The following is a 22,630-nucleotide window of genomic DNA, read 5'->3' on the forward strand; positions in this document are numbered from 1 at the left end:
TGTTTTCTCCTCTTTAACTACCCTAAAGAGTATTAGTTATATAACTACATGTAAATGTGCTGCACTGGGCAGGCACTCAATAAACATTACCCTCTGTGAATGAAAGGTTCAAATTTGAGTTCTTACTACACTATACAGGCAAAAAAGCATCCAAACAACAGCATTCATATTTGTACAATAAATGAAATATATATTTAGGGAAGGATTTTTTGGGTGGTCTCTCTTATTTGAAACACTCATCTATAACCATACTATCTTTGCAAAAGTGTCTCAATTTATATAAAAAGTTTTGTTTCTTGATTCCATTTCAAATATGACTTTTTAAAAATTCGTTAAACATGTTTATTGAGTGTCTACTATGTGCTGTGTTAGGAGGAATAAAATGGGGATCAGGATGCTGGCTTCCTGCTCATACAGTTGTATTCTGAAGAGGGAGACTCAAGAAAAGGACAGACAAAATAGGTTTCTTTACAAGTTACAAAAAAATGTTATGAAAGAAAATAACACTAAGACAGAGAATGAGGCAAAGTAGGGACTGCTTTTATTGGTAGTGGATATTTTATATGGGTAGATCAAGAGACATTTCTGGGGAAATAGCCTTTAATCTGAGTGCTGAACTGGAAAGGTGTCAGTGAGGCTGGGGAAGCAGAGGTCAGATGCAGTGGCCCCCTAAGGAATCTGTCCTCTATTCCAAGTGCAATCTGGGACCTTCGGGAGGTTCCAAGAAGAAAGTGGCAGGCTCTTCTGGTATTATTCATTGGAAAATTAGAATTTTAAGCCTAAGGAAAAAAACTGGAGACTGTAATATACATGAAAGAGAATGTTAATTTGCATGGATCTATTTTATATAGTTTTATGCATGTGTGTATTTTATGTAGGCTAAATAGTTGATTTTCTTTTTCAGCTGGATGAATTACAACTTTGCAAGAATTGCTTCTATTTATCAAATGCTCGTCCTGACAATTGGTTCTGCTATCCTTGTGTATGTAAAATTTTTGAGATTTTTTTTTTTAACCTCTTAAGTGTCTGATGTCTTACTCTAAGGAAGTTTATTTCCAATTTGCTTGAAGATTATAATCCTTCTAAATATTTTTCTTTGTGTCATAGTATGTATGGTTTTAATGAGTATAAAAACTGAAACATGGGGAAAACAACTTGGGATCAGTATCCATTTCTGACTTTAAAATGAGGATCCTCAAGAGTAGGAATAAACATTGAATCCCTTAATACATAAAGTAAAAATTTGCTTTTCTTCTCATTCTCTCACAAGAAATCTAATTCTTTATATATACTTATACCTGTGTGATTTCCCCTAAAATGGCATGATTTCAAGGAGTGTTCTAGGGGCAGTCGCCCACCCCTGGCCATGGTGTAAGAGCCTGCCTGAGAGCCCCTACTCTCCAAGACATTAATGTGCTCCTCAGTCACTTGAGGGTCTCATTAAAATTTGCATCTCCGACTTGATAGATCGGGAGGAGGGCCTAAAATTCTCCCATTTCTTATAGGCTCCCAGGGTTGGACTGTATTTCATGAAGCAAAGTTAGGGTGTTCTGTTTGCCACTGTTACACTGTTGGCTTCATTCCAGATGCCACAGGCTATAAAGAGATTCTTTTTACTGTCTTTTCTGTGAAATGAAGGTCCACATTGCTTATGCAAATTTTAATTTTTTTGGTGTTTTTCTTAGAGGCAAAATCAGTCAATCCTGGGGTGGGGGTAAGTTCTGTGTGCTTAGGAGTTAGAAAAAAAATATTTTCAAAATAATGGATTATGCTTGACTGAGTAGTTCAGTATTAATGATATTCTTGTATTTAATACTTTAAAAGTAGTATGACAAGGTAAAACATTTTATTTCCAGATACCTAATCATGAACTGGTTTGGGCTAAAATGAAAGGTTTTGGATTCTGGCCGGCCAAAGTCATGCAGAAAGAGGACAATCAGGTTGACGTCCGCTTCTTCGGTCACCACCACCAGAGGTAATCATGTGCAGCCATCACCCTTGGGCCTCCAGGAGTTGTGGGGGGTGCCCAGTCCTGCTTTACCAGTGCTTTGTGGGCTTTGCCATTAGAAACTGTGGGAACTGTGTTTCATTTTATTTATTTATTTATTTATTTTGCATTACGTGGGCTTCTCACTGCTGTGGCCTCTCCCGTTGCGGAGCACAGGCTCTGGACATGCAGGCCCAGCAGCCATGCCTCACGGGCCTAGCCGCTCCGCGGCATGTGGGATCTTCCCAGACCGGGGCACGAACCCGTGTCCCCTGCATCGGCAGGCGGACTCTCAACCACTGCGCCACCAGGGAAGCCCCCATTTTATTTTTTTATAAATTTATTGTATTTATTTATTTTTGGCTGCATTGGGTCTTTGTTGCTGCATGCGGGCTTTCTCTAGTTGCAGAGAGCGGGGGCTACTCTTTGTTTCGGTGCATGGGCTTCTCATTGCGGTGGCTTCTCGTTGCAGAACACAGGCTCTAGGCGTGCGGGCTTCAGTAGTTGTGGCTCACGGGCTCAGTAGTTGTGGCATGCGGGCTCAGTAGTTATGGTGCACGGGCTCAGTTGCTCCGCAGCATGTGGGATCTTCCCGGACCAGGGCTCGAGCCCGTGTCCCCTGCGTTGGCAGGTGGATTCTTAACCACTGTGCCACCAGGGAAGCTCTGAAGTGTATTTTAAATTAAAAAACAAATCAGCACATAACTTGACTGGGCACCTAACAGTGCTTTCTATACATGGTATTTCTAGGTGTATTTCAGATAATGGTTACTAAACAGGACAGTTTCAGTAGTTGACACTGTTGGGTTCAGAAGCGTGTTAATGGTGGGATTGAATCCGTATTAGGAGTTAAGTGGAAGGCTTCTCAGGATGTGTTCATTGCATAGAATTGTAATATCATTACGGTAGTTTCAACCGTACTTTCAATGTTCTGTCAAAGCCATAGACAAAAATAATCAACTCAGGAGTACAGGAGAGTGTTGATGTTATGATCTAAGAATGTACATGAGGGAAAAATTTGACTTAGTTTTTTTAATTTCATTAAATAAACAGTTAATTTAGAAAAATGAAGAATTCAGTTATTTTTAAAAACCATACTACTAGATGAGAACAATCTGATAATCAGAATTTTCCTATATTTTCTTTTTTCACTAATTTTAAAACAACTTTATAGTATCTTCAACCGTGAGTGGTATTTTATTAATAATATGAGTGAGTTTGTTTTATATCATTCAGTATATACTGTGCAGAAAATATTTTAAAAGAATATTTGAGCTGATTTACTTGGGTCCTTAGAGTAAGTTTGTCATCTGAAGAGGGAATTAAAACAGAAAATTACATTTCCAGAGTCTTTTTCCCCCAGACTTCTTATTTCTTGGAAGATTTTATCTAAAAAAATTATGGACAGATGGGACTCTGAGGACTTTATTTTAGAAAATAAAAGATCTACAATTTTACTATAAATGCAGTTTTACTATGAATCTTTTTCTTTTTTGCGGTATGCGGGCTTCTCACTGTTGTGGCCTCTCCCGTTGCGGAGCACAGGCTCCAGACGCGCAGGCTCAGCGGCCATGGCTCACGGGCCCAGCCGCTCGGCGGCATGTGGGATCTTCCCGGACCAGGGCACGAACCCGCGTCCCCTGCATTGGCAGGCAGACTCTCAACCACTGCGCCACCAGGGAAGCCCTACTATGAATCTTTTTCATTTGCTTTTCCTGGTTACAATATACCAGCAAGATATTTCAAGTGAATGATGGGGACATACCTTAAAAATGATATTCTAGGGCTTCCCTGGTGGGAAGTTTTCATTAATAAATACTTTTTTCATTTTTCATTTCATTAATAAATACATTTACATTTTTTCATTAATAAATACTTTTTAAAAACTATTGTAAACATTTTTTAGGGTGCCATTCAGTGGTATTAAATACCACATTGTTATGCAGAGATCACCATGAATAAATACAATAAATATTCTTTAGCCATTTTATCATGTCTCTACACTTAGGTGGGAGAAAAAAAATTTCAGCAAATAAATGATTTTGGACTAGTCCCTCTGTATGCTCACACCAGAACATGCTGCTCCCTCCCTAGACCCTGAACCCTGAGCAGGTTGTAATGTTCAGGGAGCAGATGCCTGTGGTCCTGGTAAGTACAGGCAGGGTTTTCATAGGGTATGCAGGGTTCTGCCTGTCAGAGGAAAAAAAGTAGCTGATAGGGTCTGACTGTCAGCAGGGCTAAATCTTTCTGCTGCGTGTAGTTGGAGGGAGCAATGGCACAGGGAAGAAAGAAGGGGGGCATTTTGGGTTCATTTGCCATCATATCACTGAGCCATTTTATTGTGCATATATTCAGAGAATTCCGGATTGACAGATGTGTAGGTAGAGCCAGATTCGATTTTACCTCTTTTTATTAAACTTACTGTAAATTTTGGGGTGCAGTTTGCCTTTTATTTTTAGTGTAGGTCAGATTGCATGCTCAATGATACTCTTTAAAACTGAAATCTGATTATCTACAATAATGGAGATGATTAAGAGAGAATAGGAATGTTTTTATGAATTGCATTGAGCCTTAAGTCTCATGTTAAGAATAGATTCAGGGCTTCCCTGGTGGCGCAGTGGTTGAGAGTCCGCCTGCCGATGCAGGGGACACAGGTTCGTGCCCCGGTCCGGGAAGATCCCACATGCCGCGGAGCGGCTAGGCCCGTGAGCCATGGCCGCTGAGCCTGTGCGTCCGGAGCCTGTGCTCCGCAACAGGAGAGGCCACAACAGTGAGAGGCCCGCATACCGCAAAAAAAAAAAAAAAAAAAAAAAAAGAAGAATAGATTCAGTTGATTAAATCAGTAGATTAAATTCAGTAGATTAAAGGCAGTGGCCATGTATGTAGAAGTGCCAACCTAATAATTAGACACAGCGAGGACCCTCACTGGGTTCCAGCTGGTAGTAGATAAATTGAATAAATTCAATAGATTAAATAGATTCAATAGACTAAATATATCCAAGGGGATAAGATTCTCTCCTAGGTCACAAGTTGATTCCAGGTAGTCAGCACTGCTTATAACAGAAATCTCTCTCAAAAAGCATACTGGTTTTAAAAAGTGTTTTATTAACACTTTTATTGATTGACTGGTATGTAATAGGTGCTCAATAAATGTTTGTTGACTGAAAGAGTAAATATAATATAAATACGAGATCTAATGGCAAGGAACTCTTCCACAAGCACAATTTTATCTGCACTCTTTTTCAAAGTGTAGTTTACTTTGGTTTCTAATAAAGCACTGTCAGATGACACTGTTAATGTAATATTTATAAATAAGTTCAAATTTAACAATTTCAGTTATCATTACCATATAACTATGGATTATTATATATTTAAAATGTGCTTTTAAATTCTAAAGCAAACAGCTTAGTTTGTACAAGCAAATTAGAAGTCTACATTTTTGGCTTTAGGCACATGTGCCGGGATTCGGTAAGATCCCTTCAGAACAGTCATAGGTCTAGTATTTCTGAAACTCCTAATAAGACTGAAAAGAGCAAATCTGTGTATTCATAGTGCTGGATCCCAGCCTGTACCCTGTGCTCTAGAAAATGTCTTAACTAACTGTGGCTCACATGTCCTTATATTTTCTTATTTCATTTGTGACATCCCTTCTGCCTAGAAGCCCTCCCCTCATATGGTCCCGTTTAAATCTTACTCCTCCTTCAAGATGGAGCCCAAATGAAACCTGTGACCACTCACAGCCAAATGAAACCTTCTTCCTCTCCAGAGTACCCCAGAGTCACCTCAACTCTGTGCTGCACTGTTTTATCATTGTTTCTCAGTTAAAGGTAGTGGCAATGTATATAGAAGTGCCAACCTAATAAATTAGGTGCAGTGAGGACCCTCACTGGGTTCCAGCTGCTAATTAATAGCTTTCCTTAACCCCATTTTTGCCAGCATCTCTGCCAGCTGTCAAATGAGGCGGGAACAGTCATAGGTCCCACGCACTGTATGCTTTGTGGTGCCTTCCACTGGCACACGGTAAGCCCTGGTTGAGTTGGATACTAATTTAAGTCCAGTCAAGCAATTAGCACCCAGGAAAATTTTCTTAAATTTCTAGCATTCTTCCCAATAGAACCAAATGTAGTTTTAGATCAACTTATGTGTCCGCAGTTGAGTACTTGGTTGCTGAATGATACAAACAGTTTTCCATTTGTTAGTCATGGTTCATCTGATGAATAGGGATGTAATGACTTACTAGATAATAGTTGTTAGATGCCCTCATTTTGTATGTAAGTGTCTCATAAAAATTTCTGGGCATTTACAAATGATTCTATAGTTCTAATATGCAAATAGCTAGATTTTGAATAATTTACAGTATTCAAAACAATGAGATATTGAACATTTTAAAAAGAGCTGTGAATCACTCCCACTCTGAGAACTTCGCTTTGATGACTGTGAAAAACAAATGTCACTTCACCTATTTTCTACTTGGTAAGAGTTTTTATTCAAGCCACAAATTGTACTTAACAATTGGTAGAGTTTCTCCCATTTTGGAAATTTCTTCTTCTTTTTTTTTGATGTGGACCATTTTTAAAGTCTTTATCGAATTTGTTACAATATTGCTTCTGTTTTATGTTTTGGGTTTTTGGCCACGAGACATGTGGAATCTTAGCTCCCCGTGTGTTGGAAGGCAAAGTCTCAACCACTGGACGGCCAGGGAAGTCCCTCCCATTTTGGAAATTTCTAACCATCCCTTTCAATGTTGTTCACAGGGCCTGGATTCCTTCTGAAAACATACAGGACATCACAGTCAACGTTCACCGGCTGCATGTTAAGCGCAGTATGGGCTGGAAGAAGGCCTGTGATGAGCTGGAGCTGCATCAGCGCTTCCTTCGTGAAGGGAGGTTTTGGAAGTCTAAGAATGAGGACAGAGGGGAGGAGGAGGCAGAATCCAGCATCTCCTCTACCAGTAATGAGCAGGTGAGAGGCGCCAGTGAGAGCCTGTCGGCTCTTGTTCTGAATGTGCAGGTGTCAGCACACACTCCTCACTGGAATGAGCAGATTCTGACTTTTCTTCTTCCTTTCGTGTAACATTTGTAAAGTGCTCTGCGAAAGAAACCAGAACCAGTTCCAATACATGGAAGCCACCAGCAACCCTGATCCTGACTCTACCAGCACATTAGCTCTTTCAAGCCCTCGGCCCAGAGGAATCATTCTGTGAGTGCCAACCACGTGGTCTTGAAAGAGCTAATGCGAAAGGGAACAAGTGCTCACCCCTGACCTGTGGGTCCCCTGGCTAGTCTTAGCAGCAGAGAAGTGTTTCATAGTGTCGGGAATAATGTGCTGTTACTTTTATGATGCCCACAGCTAAAGGTCACTCAAGAACCGAGAACAAAGAAAGGACGACGTAATCAAAGTGTGGAACCCAAAAAAGAAGTAAGTTGCCTGCCTTGCAGTGTCCAGGTGGCAATTGAAACAGGAAATATTTTCACAGTTGTGATCAAGGCAGTGCTCCTCACAGGTCCTTGCGAAAAGCATTGCTGTCAGTCAACCTGTAGCAACCAAGTTGGACCGAGTCTTCCCACTGTTCCCGTCTTAGACGAACACACGGGAGCTGCAAGTCTCCTTACCAGTGAAACAGCAGGGACCACGGCTGGCTAAGTGGGAGGGCGCTTTGTTGTATTTTCTAGAACTCTGATATTTTCTCATAGCACTAATAAAAAACAACGTGTTTATCCAACAAATCAATGAGGCCAACATTTAAAAACTGGAGGAAACTATGGCTGAGCTCAGCCTTTTAAAATTATATAATCCATGCATATTTTAAAATCAGGGGTAAATATGGGCAAAATCCTAACACATATTCAGTGAGAAGTGGTTTAGGATATTTGTTAAAGAATCTAAACCAAAGAAATGACTATAAATTGATAATGATTTTGTATGATAAATTTTTTTGTTTAGTCTGTTTTGAAAAGAAAAACCATAATATTGATATGTAATTGTAAATGAAGTTCCTGTTTAGAATTATTGTACCTACTAATTGCATGTGTTTTAAATTTTTAAAAATTAATTTTTTTTTTTTTTCTTTTTGCGGTATGTGGGCCTCTCACTGTTGTGGCCTCTCCTGTTGCGGAGCACAGGCTCCAGACGCGCAGGCCCAGCGGCCATGGCTCACGGGCCCAGCCGCTCCGCGGCATATGGGATCCTCCCAGACCGGGGCACGAACCCGTATCCCCTGCATCGGCAGGCGGACTCTTAACCACTGCGCCACCAGGGAGGCCCTAATTTATTTTTAATTGTGGTAAAATACACAAAACAATTTTCCATTTTCTTACATGGTTTTTGAACTGCAGTTTTTTATATGGCTATTTATGTGTATCACTCTGTTCTTCTCCTAATAGAGCTTGCTCTTGAACTAGTGAATTCTATAGCACTTTCCTTATCCTTTAGGAACCAGAGCCTGAAACAGAAGCAGTAAGTTCCAGCCAGGAAATCCCCACGATGCCTCAGCCAATCGAAAAAGTTTCTGTATCAACTCAGACCAAGAAGTTAAGTGCCTCTTCACCAAGAATGCTGCATCGAAGCACCCAGACCACCAGTGACGGAGTGTGTCAAAGCATGTGCCACGACAAATACACCAAAATTTTCAATGACTTTAAAGACCGAATGAAGTCTGATCACAAGCGAGAAACTGAAAGAGTTGTACGAGAAGCTCTAGAAAAGGTAACGCAGCCTCCACCGCCAGTGTTGCCTTCAGACATCTGGGCAGGATAAGTGAATAGTCTTCCTATTGTGGTTTAGCTTCTGTCACTTAGGCATCAACCAGGTAGCTACTTTTTAAAACTAGGAGTATAATAAAATATCTTTTTATAATATTTTAATTAACAGTAGCACTTTTCTCATCTAAAATATTTTATAGCCCTTAATGAAATAAAGGCAAGAGGTACATCAGTTAAGTAGAAACTATGTATTAAGGTTTTGCTTAATGGTCTGTGTAAATTATGAGCTGACATATTGTGGGTTAACTTTTTTTTTCATTTCAGCTGCGTTCTGAAATGGAAGAAGAAAAAAGACAAGCTGTAAATAAAGCTGTAGCAAATATGCAGGGTGAGATAGACAGAAAATGTAAGCAAGTAAAGGAAAAGTGTAAAGAAGAATTTGTAGAAGAAATCAAGAAGCTAGCAACACAGCACAAACAACTAATTTCTCAGACCAAGAAGAAGCAGTGGGTAAATACCACTATTTTCTTAGAATCTGATTTCTGAAAAATATACCATAGGTATGATGAAAATTAATTCAGAAAGATATATGTGGCATATGCAAAAATTACTCCTGAAATAAGATCTGATGTGAAATTGTCAACTTTAATTAACTTAAAAAATTTTTTTAAACTTCAGATCCCACATTACTGAGTATTTATTGCTCAGGATTATTTTGTTAAATTGAGATTATGATACTTTGGGACATAACATATTTAGTATAACTGATTTATATAACTTTTCTATCTATGCAAGTATTTTATTTTGATAAGTGGGCTGGCCCTGACTTTTGCTGGTAACTCCTGACAGGTAATATCTAACTTGTAAAATTGTAAATGTAAGTATCGTAATAGCAAACTAAGGATTTTCAGATTTTACTGCACTTAACATTTATACATTAGGTTCTAGTAAAGAAATCGATTACTTTTACTTTATGATAGTAACATCTCACAGGTCTCTTAACTTAACTGAAAAACTGACAGATGTTCATTTTTTATTATGCCCTGTTTGTGACTCCTATCTTCCGCCCAGATCAGCAGCTTCTGAGCATACAGATGTTTCTCTGCCAATGACTGAGCTATGTGGACAAAGTTTTGTTCCCCAAAGCTCATAACTTGCTTTTAATTTTGATGAATTACTGTATGAAGTTTTGTGATTCTTCATTTGATCCAGACTACATTCTGAAAAGAGTCTTTAAATATATGTAAATGTTTCATGAGGGAAAATAAACATTTTAAAATTTTTGATGAAGATTTGACAAGAAGGAAAAGAGAAACAGATATAACTTAGAAGAATATATGAAGATAACTTAGAAGGAAAAACAGATGAATGATGAAATATAAATATCACTAGGTGGAATTATTAAGGTGTGCTCAAGATCTTATGAGGCAGAATGCCCCAACACCATGTCTATAATTCTGTCTTCATGCAAAGATGAGAGAAAGCTAGAAAGTAGACACTAGACTTATAAGGGGAAGTTCCCATAAGTTTACTCATGAATCAAGGAAATAGGAAGAGGTGGCTAAAATAAAGAATTATAATACTGCTTTTTATAACAGTTTACTATTGATGAAATAGCTGAATTATTATATTTATTTGATTCCACATATAAATGATACCATGCGATATTTGACTTATTTTACTTAGCATAATACCCTTGAGGCCCATCCATGTCACAAAGGGCAGCATTTCCTTCCTAACTCGTGGCTGAATAACCTTCCAGTGTGTGTGTGTGTGAGTGTAGTAATATATATACATACATGCACACTACGTTTTCCTTATTCCGTTCATCCATTGATGGACATGTAGGTTGTATATAGATATCTTGCCTATTGTGAATATACTTCAGTGAACGTTGGAGCACAGATATCTTTTTGATAACCTGTTTTTATTTCCTTTGGGTAAATACCCAGAAATGGAATTGCTGGATAGTATGGTAGTTTTATTTTTAACTTTTTGAGGAACCTCCGTACTATTTTCCATCGTGGCTGCACCAATTTACATTCCCACCAACAGTGCACAAGGGTTCCTTCCCCTTTTCTCCACATCCTTACCAACACTTGTCTTTTTTTATGATGGCCATTCTAACAGTTGTGAGGTGATATATCACTGATACTGATTAGCATTTCCCTGGTGATTGGTGATGTTGAGCTGTTTTTATGTATCTGTTGGTCATTTGTATATCTTCTTTGGAAAAATATCAATTCAGGTCCTCTGCCTATTTTTTGATTGGGTTATTGGGAGTTTTTTTTTCCACTGAGTTGTATGAGTTCTTTATGTATTTTGGATATTAATCTCTTATGGGATATGTGGTTTGCAAATATTTTTTTCCTATTCCAAGGTTGCTGTTTTATTTTGTTGATGGTTCTCTTTCCTGTGCAGAAGCTTTTTAGTTTGATGTAGCTCCACTTTTTATTTTTACTTTTGTGGCCTTTGCTTTTGGTGTCAAACAAAAAAAATATCATTGCCGAGACCAATGTCCAGGAGCTTACCCACTATGTTTTCTTCTAGGAGTTTTATGGTTTCAGGTCTTGCGTTAAAGTCTTTAATCCATTTTGAGTTGATTTTTGTGTATGGTGTAAGATAGCGGTCCAGTTTCATTCTTTTGCATGTCATTGCCCAAGTTTTCTCAATACCACTCATTGAAGAGACTGTCCTTTCCCCATTGTATACTCTTGGCTCCTTTGTCATAAATTATATAGACCATGTTTGCATAAGTTTATTTCTGGGCTCTCTATTCTATTCCATTAATCTATGTGTCTGTTTTTATGCCAAACCATACTGCTTTTATTTATACCCATTTTTTTGGATAAGGAATTTGAGGCTTATGAGATTACACAGAGTGACTAGAAACCTGGTCGGTAGAGCTGGTACTCACCCTCTTAAGCTACTTCTGCTCGTATATCGTTTCTAGTAGACTGGTAAAAGATTTAGAATTATTCTTGTATTATAGTTATTCTTGTATTATAGTTAAATCTTACATTATTGTAAGAAGCAGTACAGTACTGTAGGACAAGAGAGTATGTAGGTATGTCAGATACCCAAAAAGTGGATGTTAAGATGGCATACAATCAAGAGAAACATAGTAAGAATGATACATCCTTTAAATATATTCACAAAGAAAGGCAGAAATACAAAATGAATGCATTAAGTAATAGAAGGGATGGTGCTGCCTGAAGTATTATTTGAGGATGAGGAAACTAAGAAGTTAAATAAACGTGGTCTGAACTCACTTGATTAATTAGCACAGATCTAAGATTCAAACCCAAATCTGACTATTACAGCTACTTCCAAAATTAAAACATGCTATCCACACTTTTTAAATAGTAACCTCACTGAAGTCACAATTGCTGACATAGTAAAATCACAGGAAATATACCAGAGTACTACTGACATTTGGACCAAAAAATTGGGGACACTTCTGTGCACTGTAGGATGTTTAGCAGCAGCTAAGCCTCTATCCCCACCCCCTGAGTGATGACAATCAAAACTTCTCCAGACGTTGCCCTATAAGATGAAGGCTGAGAATTAACCACTGGTTTTAGACCATAAGTGACCTTGATAATAGCGTATTCAGTGGCAAGGCACAGGTGAAAGACTGCAGTGGGCTTAAAAAAAGAGGGGAAGAGAATAATCTGAAATAACAAGTGTAGGTAATTCTTCCAAGATGTTTGGGAAGGGGAGGAGAAAAATGGGGGTGGTAGATGGAAAGAAATATGAGGTGAAGAGCCTTTTTAAAAAACTGTGGTAGGGCTTCCCTGGTGGCGCAGTGGTTGGGAGTCCGCCTGCCGGTGCAGGGGACGCGGGTTCGTGCCCCGGTCTGGGAAGATCCCACGTGCCGTGGAGCGGCTGGGCCCGTGAGCCATGGCTGCTGAGCCTGCGCGTCCGGAGCCTGTGCTCCACAACGGGAGAGGCCACGACAGTGAGAGGCCCCCATACTGCAAAAAACAAACAAACAAACAAACAAAAAAACTGTGGTAAAATAAATTTACTGTCTTAATCATTTTTAAGTTTACAGTTCAGTGCTATTAAATACACTCATGTTGTGCAACGTCACTGCCATCTTATTCCCATAACTTCTTTCACCCTGTAAAACTGAAACTCTTTACCTATTAAACAGTCACTCCCTGTTCTCCCCTCCCCCAGCCCCTGGTAACTACCATTCTACATTGTATCTGTGACCGTGACTACTGTTGGCACCTCTTTATAAGTGGATCACACAGTCTTTTTAGGACTGGCTGATTTAACTTAGCATAATGGCACCAAGTTTCATCCATGTTGCAGTGTATTGCAGAAGTTTCTCCCCTTTTAAGGCTGAATAGTACTCCAGTGCATGTATATACCACGTTTTTGCTTATCCATTTACCCACTGATGGTCACTTGGGTTACTTTCATGGTTTAGCTATTGTGAATAATGCTTCTATAAACATGGGTGTACAAATATCTCTTTGAGATCCTGCTTTCAGTTCTTTTGGGCATATACCCAGAGTGGAATTGCATGGTTATATGGTAATTATATTTTAAAGTTTTTGAGGAACCACCGTGCTGTTTTTCACAGCAGTTGTACCATTTTACATTCCCACATGACAATGCACCAGGGTTCCAATTTCTCTACATCCCCACCAACTCTTGTTTTATTTTGATAGTAGTCATACAAATAGGTGTGAGGTGGTGTTCCACTGTAGTTTTGATATGCATTTCCCTAATGACTGGTGATGTTGAGCATCTTTTCATGTGATTATTGGCATTCCTGTATCTTTGATAAATGTCTATTCAAGTCCTTTGCCCATTTTTTGAGTTGAGTCTTAGGAGTTCTCCATATACTCTGGATATTAATCCCTTTTCAGATTCATGATTTGCAAACATTTTCTCCCATTCTGTGGGTTGCTTTTTTAGTCTATGGATAATTTTCATAAAGTGCCATTTGTCTGTTTTTTTCTTTGTTAACCGTGCCTTTGGTGTCATATCCAAAAGTTCATTGCCAAATCCAGTGTCATGAAGTTTTTGTCCTTTGTTTTCTTCTAAGAGATTTGTTGTCTTAGATCTTACAATAAGATCTTAGAATTATGTCCTTGACCCACTTTGAGTTAATTTTTGTATATGGTGTTAGGTAAGGGTCCAACTTCATTCTTTTGTACATGGATATCCAGATTTTCCAGCATCCTTCGTTGAAAAGACTATCTGTTCCCCATTAAACGGTCTTGGCACCCTCATCAAAAAACAGTTGACCATATATATGTTTATTTCTGTGCTCTCCATTCTGTTCCATTGGTCTGTATGTCTGTCTTTATGCCAGTACTTCACAGGTTGGATTAATGTAGCTTTGTAGTAAGTACTGAAATCAGGATGTATAATTCCTCCAGATTTGTTTTATTTTTTCAAGATTGTTTTGGCTATTTGGGGGTCCCTTGAGGTTCCATATGAAAATTTGGGTGGGTTTTTCAATTTCTACTAAAAATGTCACTGGGAGTTTGATAGGGATTGCATTGAATCTTCAGATCACTTTCAGTAGTATTGACATTTTAACAATATTAAGTCTTCCAATTCATGAACATGGCATGTGTTTCCATTTATTTATGTTGTCTTTAATTTCTTTCAATTCTCATGGTACAAGTCTTTCACCTCCTTGGTTAAGTTAATTCATAAGCATTTTGGTTTTTTTAGGCTGTTTTAAATAGAATTGTTTTCATAGTTTGCTCTTGAGATTGTTCATTGTTTGTGTATAGAAATGCAGTTGATTTTAGTATATCGACTTTGTATCCTGCTACTTTGCCAAATTCATCTATTCTAGCAACTTCATTCTGGAGTCTTCAGGGTTTCTACATATAAGATCATATCATATGCAAAGATAATTTTACTTCTTCCTTTACAATTAGCATGCCTTTGATTTCTTGTTTGCCTAAGTGCTCTGGCTAGGACTTCTAGCACTATATTGAATAGAAGTGGTGAAAGTGGGCATCTTTGCGTTGTTCCTGATCTTTGAGTATGATGTTTGCTGTGGGTTTTTCATAGTGGCTTTCATTATGTGGAGGTAGGTAGTTCCTTCTGTTCCCGTTTGTTGAGTATTTTTATCATGAACGCGTGCTGAATTTTGTCAGATGTTTTTTCTTCATTGACTGAGATGACCATGTGGTTTTTCCTTCATTATGTTGATGTGGCATATTACATTGATTGATTCTTATATGTCGCATCACATCATTGGCGTATAATTCTTTTAATATGCTGCCGAATTCCATTTGCTAGTATTTTGTTGAGGATTTTATCTCAGTGGTCATAAGGCATGTGGATCTGTAGTTTTCTTTTCTTGTAGTGTCTTTGTCTGGCTTGGTATCAGGGTTATGCTGGACTCACAGAGTGAGTTAGGAAATATTCCCTCCTCCTCCATCTTTGGGAAAAGTATGAGAAGGTTTGACAGCTCTTTAAATGTTTGGTAGAATTTACTAGAGAAGCCATCAGGTCCAGGGCTTTATTTATTGGGAGATTTTTGATTAATAGGTTAATCTGCTTATTAGTTATGGGTCTATTCAGCTTTTTTCAAGATTTATTCTTGGTAGGTTTTGGGTTTGTAGGAATTTGTCCATCTCATCTAGGTTATCCAGTTTGTTGTGTATAATTGTTAATAGTGCATTGTTACAATCCTTTTTATTTTTGTAGAATCAGTAGTAAGGTCCCCACTTTTATTTTTCATTTAGTAACTTGAGTCCTCTCTTTTCTTCTTGGTCCATCTAGCTAAAGGTTTATCAATTTTGTTCATCTTTTCAAAGAACCAACTTTTGGTTTCATTGATTTTTCTTTATTATTTTCCTCTTCTCTATTTTGTTGACCTCTGTGCTAATCTTTTTTTTTTTTTTTTTTTTCTTCCTCCTGCTAACTTTTGCTTTAACTTGCTTTTTTACTAATTCCTTAAGGTGGACTTTTTGGCTGCTGATCTGAGATCTTTCTTCAGGTAGATATTACAGCTGTAAATTTCCCTCTGAGCACTGCCTCACTGCATAACCTAAATTTTTCTTTGATCCATTGGTTGTTTAAAAGTGTTTTTTTAAATTTCCACAACTTTGAATTTTCCAGTTTTACTTTTGTTTTTGCTTTCTTATTTTATCCCATTGTGGTCAAAAAAGATACTTAGTATGATATCTACCTTTTAAAATATGTTGAGACTTAATTTGTAAAGAGTCCCACATGCACTTGAAGAATGTGTGCTGTTGCTGTTGGGTAGAATGCTCTGTGTATATCTGTTAGATCTAGTTGGTTTATTGTGTTAGGCCCTCCATTTCCTTACCTATGTCTGGTGGTTCTATCCCTTAGTGTGAGTGGGATGTTGAAGTCTCTATTATTGTAGAACTGTCTGTTTTTGCTTCTTATGTTTTAGTGGTCATTACATGTGTAAATATTTATAATTGTTATATCTTCTTGCTGTATTGAACCTTTTATGAATATATAGTGTCCTTCTTTGTCTGTTGTAACTTTTTTTGATTTAAAGTCTGTTTTGTGTGAAATTAGTATAGCTGCCTTGCTCTCTTTTGGTTCCAATTTGCATGGAATATCTTTTTCCATCCTTTCACTTTCAGCCCATTTGTGTCTTTAGGTCTTAAGTGAGTCTCTTATAGACAGCATATTATAGACGTGTTTTTATCCATTCTGCCAATCTGTGTCTTTTGATTGGAGAGTTTAATCTGTGTAAATTTAAAGCCCCATAACTTTTTTGACCCTCATTTCCTGCATTCTTGTTTTTGTGTTTAGTTGATTTTTTGTAGGGAAATGTTTAAGTTCCTTTCCTTTTGTTTATATGCTATAGCAGTTTTCTTTGTGGTTACCACGGAAATTACATTTAACAGCCTAAAGTTATGAGACTCTAATTTGAATTTATAGCAATTTTAGTTTAATAACATATATAAAATCTCTGTTCCTTTACAGCTCCATCTCAATCCTTTTCAATTGCTGATGTTATAAGATTACATCGTCATACATTGTGTGCCCAAAAATATAAATTAAAAATTCTTTTAAATGTATTAGTCTCCTAAATTATGTAGAGAAAAGATTTGGGGTTACAAACTAATTTACAGTAATACTAGCTTTTATACTAATAACTTTTTTTCTTTAAATTTTGGTTTCTTAAATCGTAGAAAAGAAAAAGTACAGTTACAAGCCATTGTAAGCCATAGTACTGGCTCTTACAATTGCCCACGTGTTTACCACAGTTGAGATCTTCTGTTTCTCCACGTGGCTCCAGGTCACTGTCTAGTGTCCTTTCATTTCACCTGCAGGACCCCCTGAGTACTTCTTGCAGGTACAAAGGAGAGTTTTGCTGCATATAGGATTCTCCACTGACAGGTTTTTTTCTTTCTTTTAGCACTTTGACTATATCAGGTCTTTTGGCCTCCACAATTTCTGATGAGAAATCTGCTGATAACATATTGATGATCCTTTGTGTGCGACAGCTCCCCTCTTTCTTGCTGCTCTCAGGAGTTTCAAAAGTTTGGTTACAACATGTTTCAGTGTGGCTCTCTGAGTTCATCTGACTTGGAGTTACTGAATATTTATATTCATATCTTTCATCAGATTGAAGGAATACTGGCTAAAAACTTCCCCAGTATTCTCTCTGCTCATTTCTCTCTCCCCTCCTTCTGGGACTCCATGATGCATATCTTGGTCCATTGGCTGATGTCCCACAGGTCTTTTTAGGCTCTGTTTGGTCCCCAGTCTTTTCACCTCTCTTGTTAATTTCCATTGTCCTGTCTTCTCTCTGCTCAAATCTGCCTTTGAATCCCTGAAGTCAGTTTTTCACTTCAGTGAATGACTTCTCAGCTCCACGTTTTCTTTTTGGTTTCTGTCTTTTTATTGATGTTTCCAGTTTGTTCATACATCATTTTCTTGACTTTCTCAGTATTTTCCTTTAGTTCTTTGACCTTCTTTAATAGTTGTTTTAAAGTCTTTATCTAATATATCTGCCAGTAGGTCTTTTTCATGGCCAGTTTCTGTTGATTTGGGTTTTTTTCCCTTTGAATTGTCGTACTTTCCTGCTTCTTTGTATGCCTTGTGGTTTTTTTGTTGAACACTAGACATTTGAATCTAGTAATATGGTAATTGGAACTCATTTTCTTCTCCTCATAGTTTGCTGTTTTTGTTTCTTTGATTGTTGTAGGCTGTCTCTGTGCCAAAGGTCAGATTGAGGTGTAAACTAAATGTCTTCTTAGGTCTTTTCTGAGCCTCCCATTTCTGTGACCAGAAGCACATCTTTTTTGCCCACCCTGGCTCCCACAAGGTGCTCCATTCACAGCTGCTTGGGTGGAGAATAGGGAAGAGGTAGCTGTTACTGTGCTAAGAGCCAAAATTGACTAAAATTAACCGTAACTTACTGTTCAAGCCTTCAGTAGACTTCAGAGTTCCAAAATAGTTACTTCAGACAGATTCTACAGTACAGCTGTTGTCCAGGTGGGAAGGTAGATCCTGGTTCTTCTGGTCTATCATCTTTCCAGAATCTCAGGACCTTTTTAAGAAAATAGAAATTACTTACGCTTGTGTGCTGACAAGAATGACCTAGTGGAGATGAAAAAGTTGATGCTGTGCTCAAGTAAGCTTGAGTTTGCTGACAAAGGACTGCGTGCTGAGCCTCGGTCATCCATCCCATTGTTTCCTGCCAACCTGTTCAGGACAGAAAACATGTTCTGATGTTCTTGGTGATACTAGTTTAAGCTTGAGCCAGAAAGAGCTTTAAAAGCACAGTTTCAGAAGTCTGTCAATCACTGTACCTGGTTTCCTATGCACTTCATCCCATGTTTAACTGCTGGTTATGGTTTCTTGCCTGCAGTGCTACAACTGTGAGGAGGAGGCCATGTACCACTGCTGCTGGAACACATCCTACTGCTCAATCAAGTGTCAGCAGGAGCACTGGCATGCGGAACACAAGCGCACCTGTCGCCGGAAAAGATGAAGGCTGGTTCTTTCTGGAGAATCACTGACGATTATTCTTCTCAGACACAGCGGTTTTTGTTTCCAAGAAGCCAAAATTGTTTAGAATTTGCTTCCCATTTTGCACCAGCCTTTAAACACTTTTCGTGAAGAAATTTTGCACAGTAGTTAAATCTTTTGTTAATGCTCCTCTGGAGTTTTTCAGGGGGTAAAAGTAACATCAGTGGAGGGTATTATTTTAAATAAATTTTAATTGAGAGTTTGTTGCATTTTCAGCAAATTTTAAAACATTTTTAGGTTTTACAGAGATTTTAACCTTTAAACAACAGATCTTTAAAAACAGCAGGTGAATACAAGTGAGTTTAACAAAGAAACATTTAAAATAGATCTGAATGTAAGAACTACAGAACTGTTTCAGAAATAAAGCATACTACCTTGATGTGAAATTTATTTCTTAACCTTGTTGAGCTGGTTTTGTTCAGCTTAATTTACTGTTTAAAGGCGTTATCTATTGGTTATGCCAGTGGGTATATGATTGATTGAATTTAGGGAACAGGGTTGACACAGCAGGTGCTAGTCCTGCATATTTTTTCTTAAATATTTCCCAATTGTGTTTTTCATTATTTCTTTTCAATATATAACTTTTATAACAAATTATTAGCTTTGATGTTGTAGTTTAAAATTGCAGGGAACTGGGGTAATCTTTTACTGAGCTGGATCTTAGAGAAAATGAATATTTAAATTTTAAAGTTTGCACATTTCATCTTTGTCCTAACATGAGTGCTTGTAACAAAATAAACAAAAAATAAAAAGCCAAAAACTACCTTTATCCATACACGAAATTATAGATGAGGCATATAAATTTCTTTAATGCTTCCCTTCCCTCCCCAAATATCATCTGATTGATTGATTGCCTATTACCTGGTGTCACCTCTTACATTGTAAGTTAATACTGAAAGGAAAGAAAGCACTTAAGTTTCACAGAAGCCGTTATGTTTGTAGTAGTGGGTCATTGCCTACTAATGAACTCCACCACTGTACACAGAATGAAGAATAATGCATGTTAATTTTCTTGTATTAAAGATGCCGTGATTTGTAAAAAGTCTGTATTTTGCGGAATGTCTGGATTAAGAAGCATTACCAATAGGAATGGATCGATAGTTGAATAATGATTTTTTTTATACATAGACATATAAAATACAGCCAGGAAAACTTAAATTACTTTTTACCAAAAAAAAAAAAAAACCCTCACAATTTATGTTTTTTCAAAGACTGATCTTAGACCAAGTCAAAATAAATTCCCATTTATCATTTATTTTTAAGGTTAGAGAAATAATTTGTAAATATTTATTTAGACCTTTGATATTTATTAAAGCAATTACACACCATGTAAGTGAGAGAATCAGGAGAAAAACCTTTTAAAAAGTTTTCTCCAGGTTTGTCAGGGTCACTCTAAAGAGCCTTCTGTGAAATAATCATCCATCTAGTCCTGATGCTGTTACAGATGGTGGTGACACAAGTTAATCGACAAGCTACTGCCCAGTGGTGCCCAATGGCTTGTAGGACCTGCCCAGTAGCCCCATTTCAGCACCGTACCTGGGTTATGCAGGGACTCGGCGTTCTCGGCCCCTCCTTGTTGCTGTGTGATTTGTCAGTGTTGCCACGGTGCCGTGGTCTGAGCGAGACGACGTAACCATGAACACGTAACCTTCTCTGATTGATTGTTTTTCAAGTTTTAAAACTTCGATCCACCCCTATGAGAGCAAGTTATTGTGGAACTATTTTTGGTGTAAAATCATTCCAGAGTGTGTACTATTTACCGATAGCTGCATGAAAGTAAGATTCGTGTTACTTTGGCTTTTTTGTCTCCGTTGACACGGTTGCACATTTCCAAGTTACTACAGCGTGAAAACTGTGTGTTAAAAAAAAAAAACAAAATTAAAAAAAGAGATTGTGGCCTGGTTTTGTAAAAGTTTTAGGTAAAATTACAATTGATTGTTTTAGGAATCATTATTAAAAATTTTCTGCAATCATAAAGCTATATCAAGGTGTTGAGCTTAGCCACTATGCACATTGTAATTATTCATCGTGGCTGTCCAGTTCTATGATGCATTCTGGCATTTTGTAAGCTGCTCTGACTAGCAATATATAGGTTCATTTAATGTGTTAACATTGGTTAATAAATGTATTTAAAAAAACTGCCTTTAATAAATTGTTGATTTAGTCCATTTCCCTAGACTAAAACAAACACAACTGTATCACATGGTAATCATATACTGTGGGCTATCCATTGGTGACTGTTTAACTTTATATAAAATCAGTGTGTTAAAAATAATTACTTAAACATTTGTTTAAGTTGAATTTACTTTTACCAGTTGTCAAGTTCAGGTTTGTTTGACTACAAAGCCCCTTTTCTGGGTAAACTTATGCTGGGCTGAACATAAAGATAGATAGAAAATTATTCAATGAACATTTGAAATTAGTCAATATCATCCATTTCAATGCATCTAGAATCACATCCATCATCTCACCTTGCATCACTGCATTCCTCCAACCAATTCACATGATGCCAATCTCAATTCAAGCCAGCATCACCCTCCTGACCAGACTGTAATGTAGTAAGTGGCTCGACCCTCTTCTTTGCCTTCCTCTCTAATTCAGTGGTTCTCAAACCTTTGACATCAGGATCACAAGAGGGCTTGTTCAAACATTGTTGGTCCCTATCCCCAGCATTTTCATTGCCAACAAGTTCCCAAGTGTTGCTGACGAGGGCATCCTTTCATAACCACTGCTTTACTGATGAAAATAAAAACAGACCCTTTCATGAACAATATACATAAAGTTTCAGTATTTTACAGAGTCCTAGGGCCCACCTGTAGACTTCCCACCCCCATAAGGATCCAGGTCCCTCAGGTTAAGAATCCCGGATCCAGTGAGATTAGGGAAGCAAAAAATAGGAGAGAGAGCAAGAGTCCTGTTACTGTGATCTAGATCAGAGCCTCTCAGATGTTCATGTGCACACAAATCACCTGGGGATCTAGTTAAAATGCACACTCTGACTTAGATGGTCTGGGGTGGGTGGAGCTGGTGACTCTGCCATTTCTCATAAGCTTCCAAGTGATAACTGCTTGTACTGGCCAGGGATTACACCTGAGAGGCTAGGTCTTAAAGGATATGTAAGTGCTCAGAAGTGTAACCACTACTACCACACTAAATTATAAACTATAAAACAATGCTGTCAAGTGAAATTCTGTAACCTGAGGTACCTAAGAAATTTAAAATTTTCTAGTAACCATACTAAATATTAAACCATTAAGTAACCATATTAAATATTTAACCATATTAAGAAGGAACAGGTTAATTTTAATAATATATCCTACTTAACCTAGTATATCCAAAATATTTCAATATTTAATTAATATAACAATGAGACTTTTTTTTTTTTTTTTTTTTTTTTTTTGCAGTATGCAGGCCTTTCACTGCTGTGGCCTCTCCCATTGTGGAGCACAGGCTCTGGACGCGCAGGCCCAGCGGCCATGGCTCACGGGCCCAGCCGCCATGTGGGATCCTCCCGGACCAGGGCACGAACCCGTGTCCCCTGCATCAGCAGGTGGACTCTCAACCACTGCGCCACCAGGGAAGCCCAATGAGACATTTTATATTCTTGTTTTATACTAAGTCTTCAAATCCCAGTGTGTGTTGCATGCTTTCAGCACATCTCCATTCGGACTAGCCACAGTTTATTCACGTGTGGCTGTGACTACCCATGTTGGACGGAGCAACCTAAAAACAAGAGCTTTGTCTTACCTTAAGTAAGGGCCCCCATCAGCACCTGACCTGTAGTCAATATGCATTTAGCAAATGTTTGGTAGAGGTCCTCCTTGAAACCTAGGAGCTGACAAAAAATTAATCAGTTTTCACCAGAATTTGAACTCTCTGAGGGTAGGCTTAGTCTTTCAGAATCTGAGATTTGAGAGCTTAAAAATCTTCCAAC

General features: G+C 38.0%; 1 protein-coding gene across 14 annotated transcripts in view; it reads left to right on the top strand.

Annotated features, from left to right (window-relative positions):
- ZMYND11 (zinc finger MYND-type containing 11) overlaps positions 1–20,834 on the top strand; it is a 144,088-nt gene extending 123,254 nt beyond the window's left edge. For 9 of the 14 annotated variants that reach the window (XM_060097528.1, XM_060097526.1, XM_060097525.1 and 6 more), the window contains 7 exons: positions 905–982; positions 1,857–1,975; positions 6,742–6,949; positions 7,337–7,405; positions 8,420–8,692; positions 9,013–9,198; positions 18,536–20,833. In XM_060097528.1, coding sequence (XP_059953511.1) covers positions 905–982; positions 1,857–1,975; positions 6,742–6,949; positions 7,337–7,405; positions 8,420–8,692; positions 9,013–9,198; positions 18,536–18,658 — 1,056 coding nt within the window. In that variant the 3' untranslated portion in view covers positions 18,659–20,833. Of the gene's footprint in view, positions 1–904; positions 983–1,856; positions 1,976–6,741; positions 6,950–7,336; positions 7,406–8,419; positions 8,693–9,012; positions 9,199–18,535 lie in introns of all 14 variants that reach the window. The other 5 variants (XM_060097534.1, XM_060097536.1, XM_060097539.1 and 2 more) reach the window with 2 other exon arrangements.
- Positions 20,835–22,630: the final 1,796 nt, after the last annotated feature.

This window comes from Mesoplodon densirostris, chromosome 4 (genome assembly GCF_025265405.1).
Source record: "Mesoplodon densirostris isolate mMesDen1 chromosome 4, mMesDen1 primary haplotype, whole genome shotgun sequence".
In the NCBI taxonomy this organism is placed as follows: Eukaryota; Metazoa; Chordata; class Mammalia; order Artiodactyla; family Ziphiidae; genus Mesoplodon; species Mesoplodon densirostris.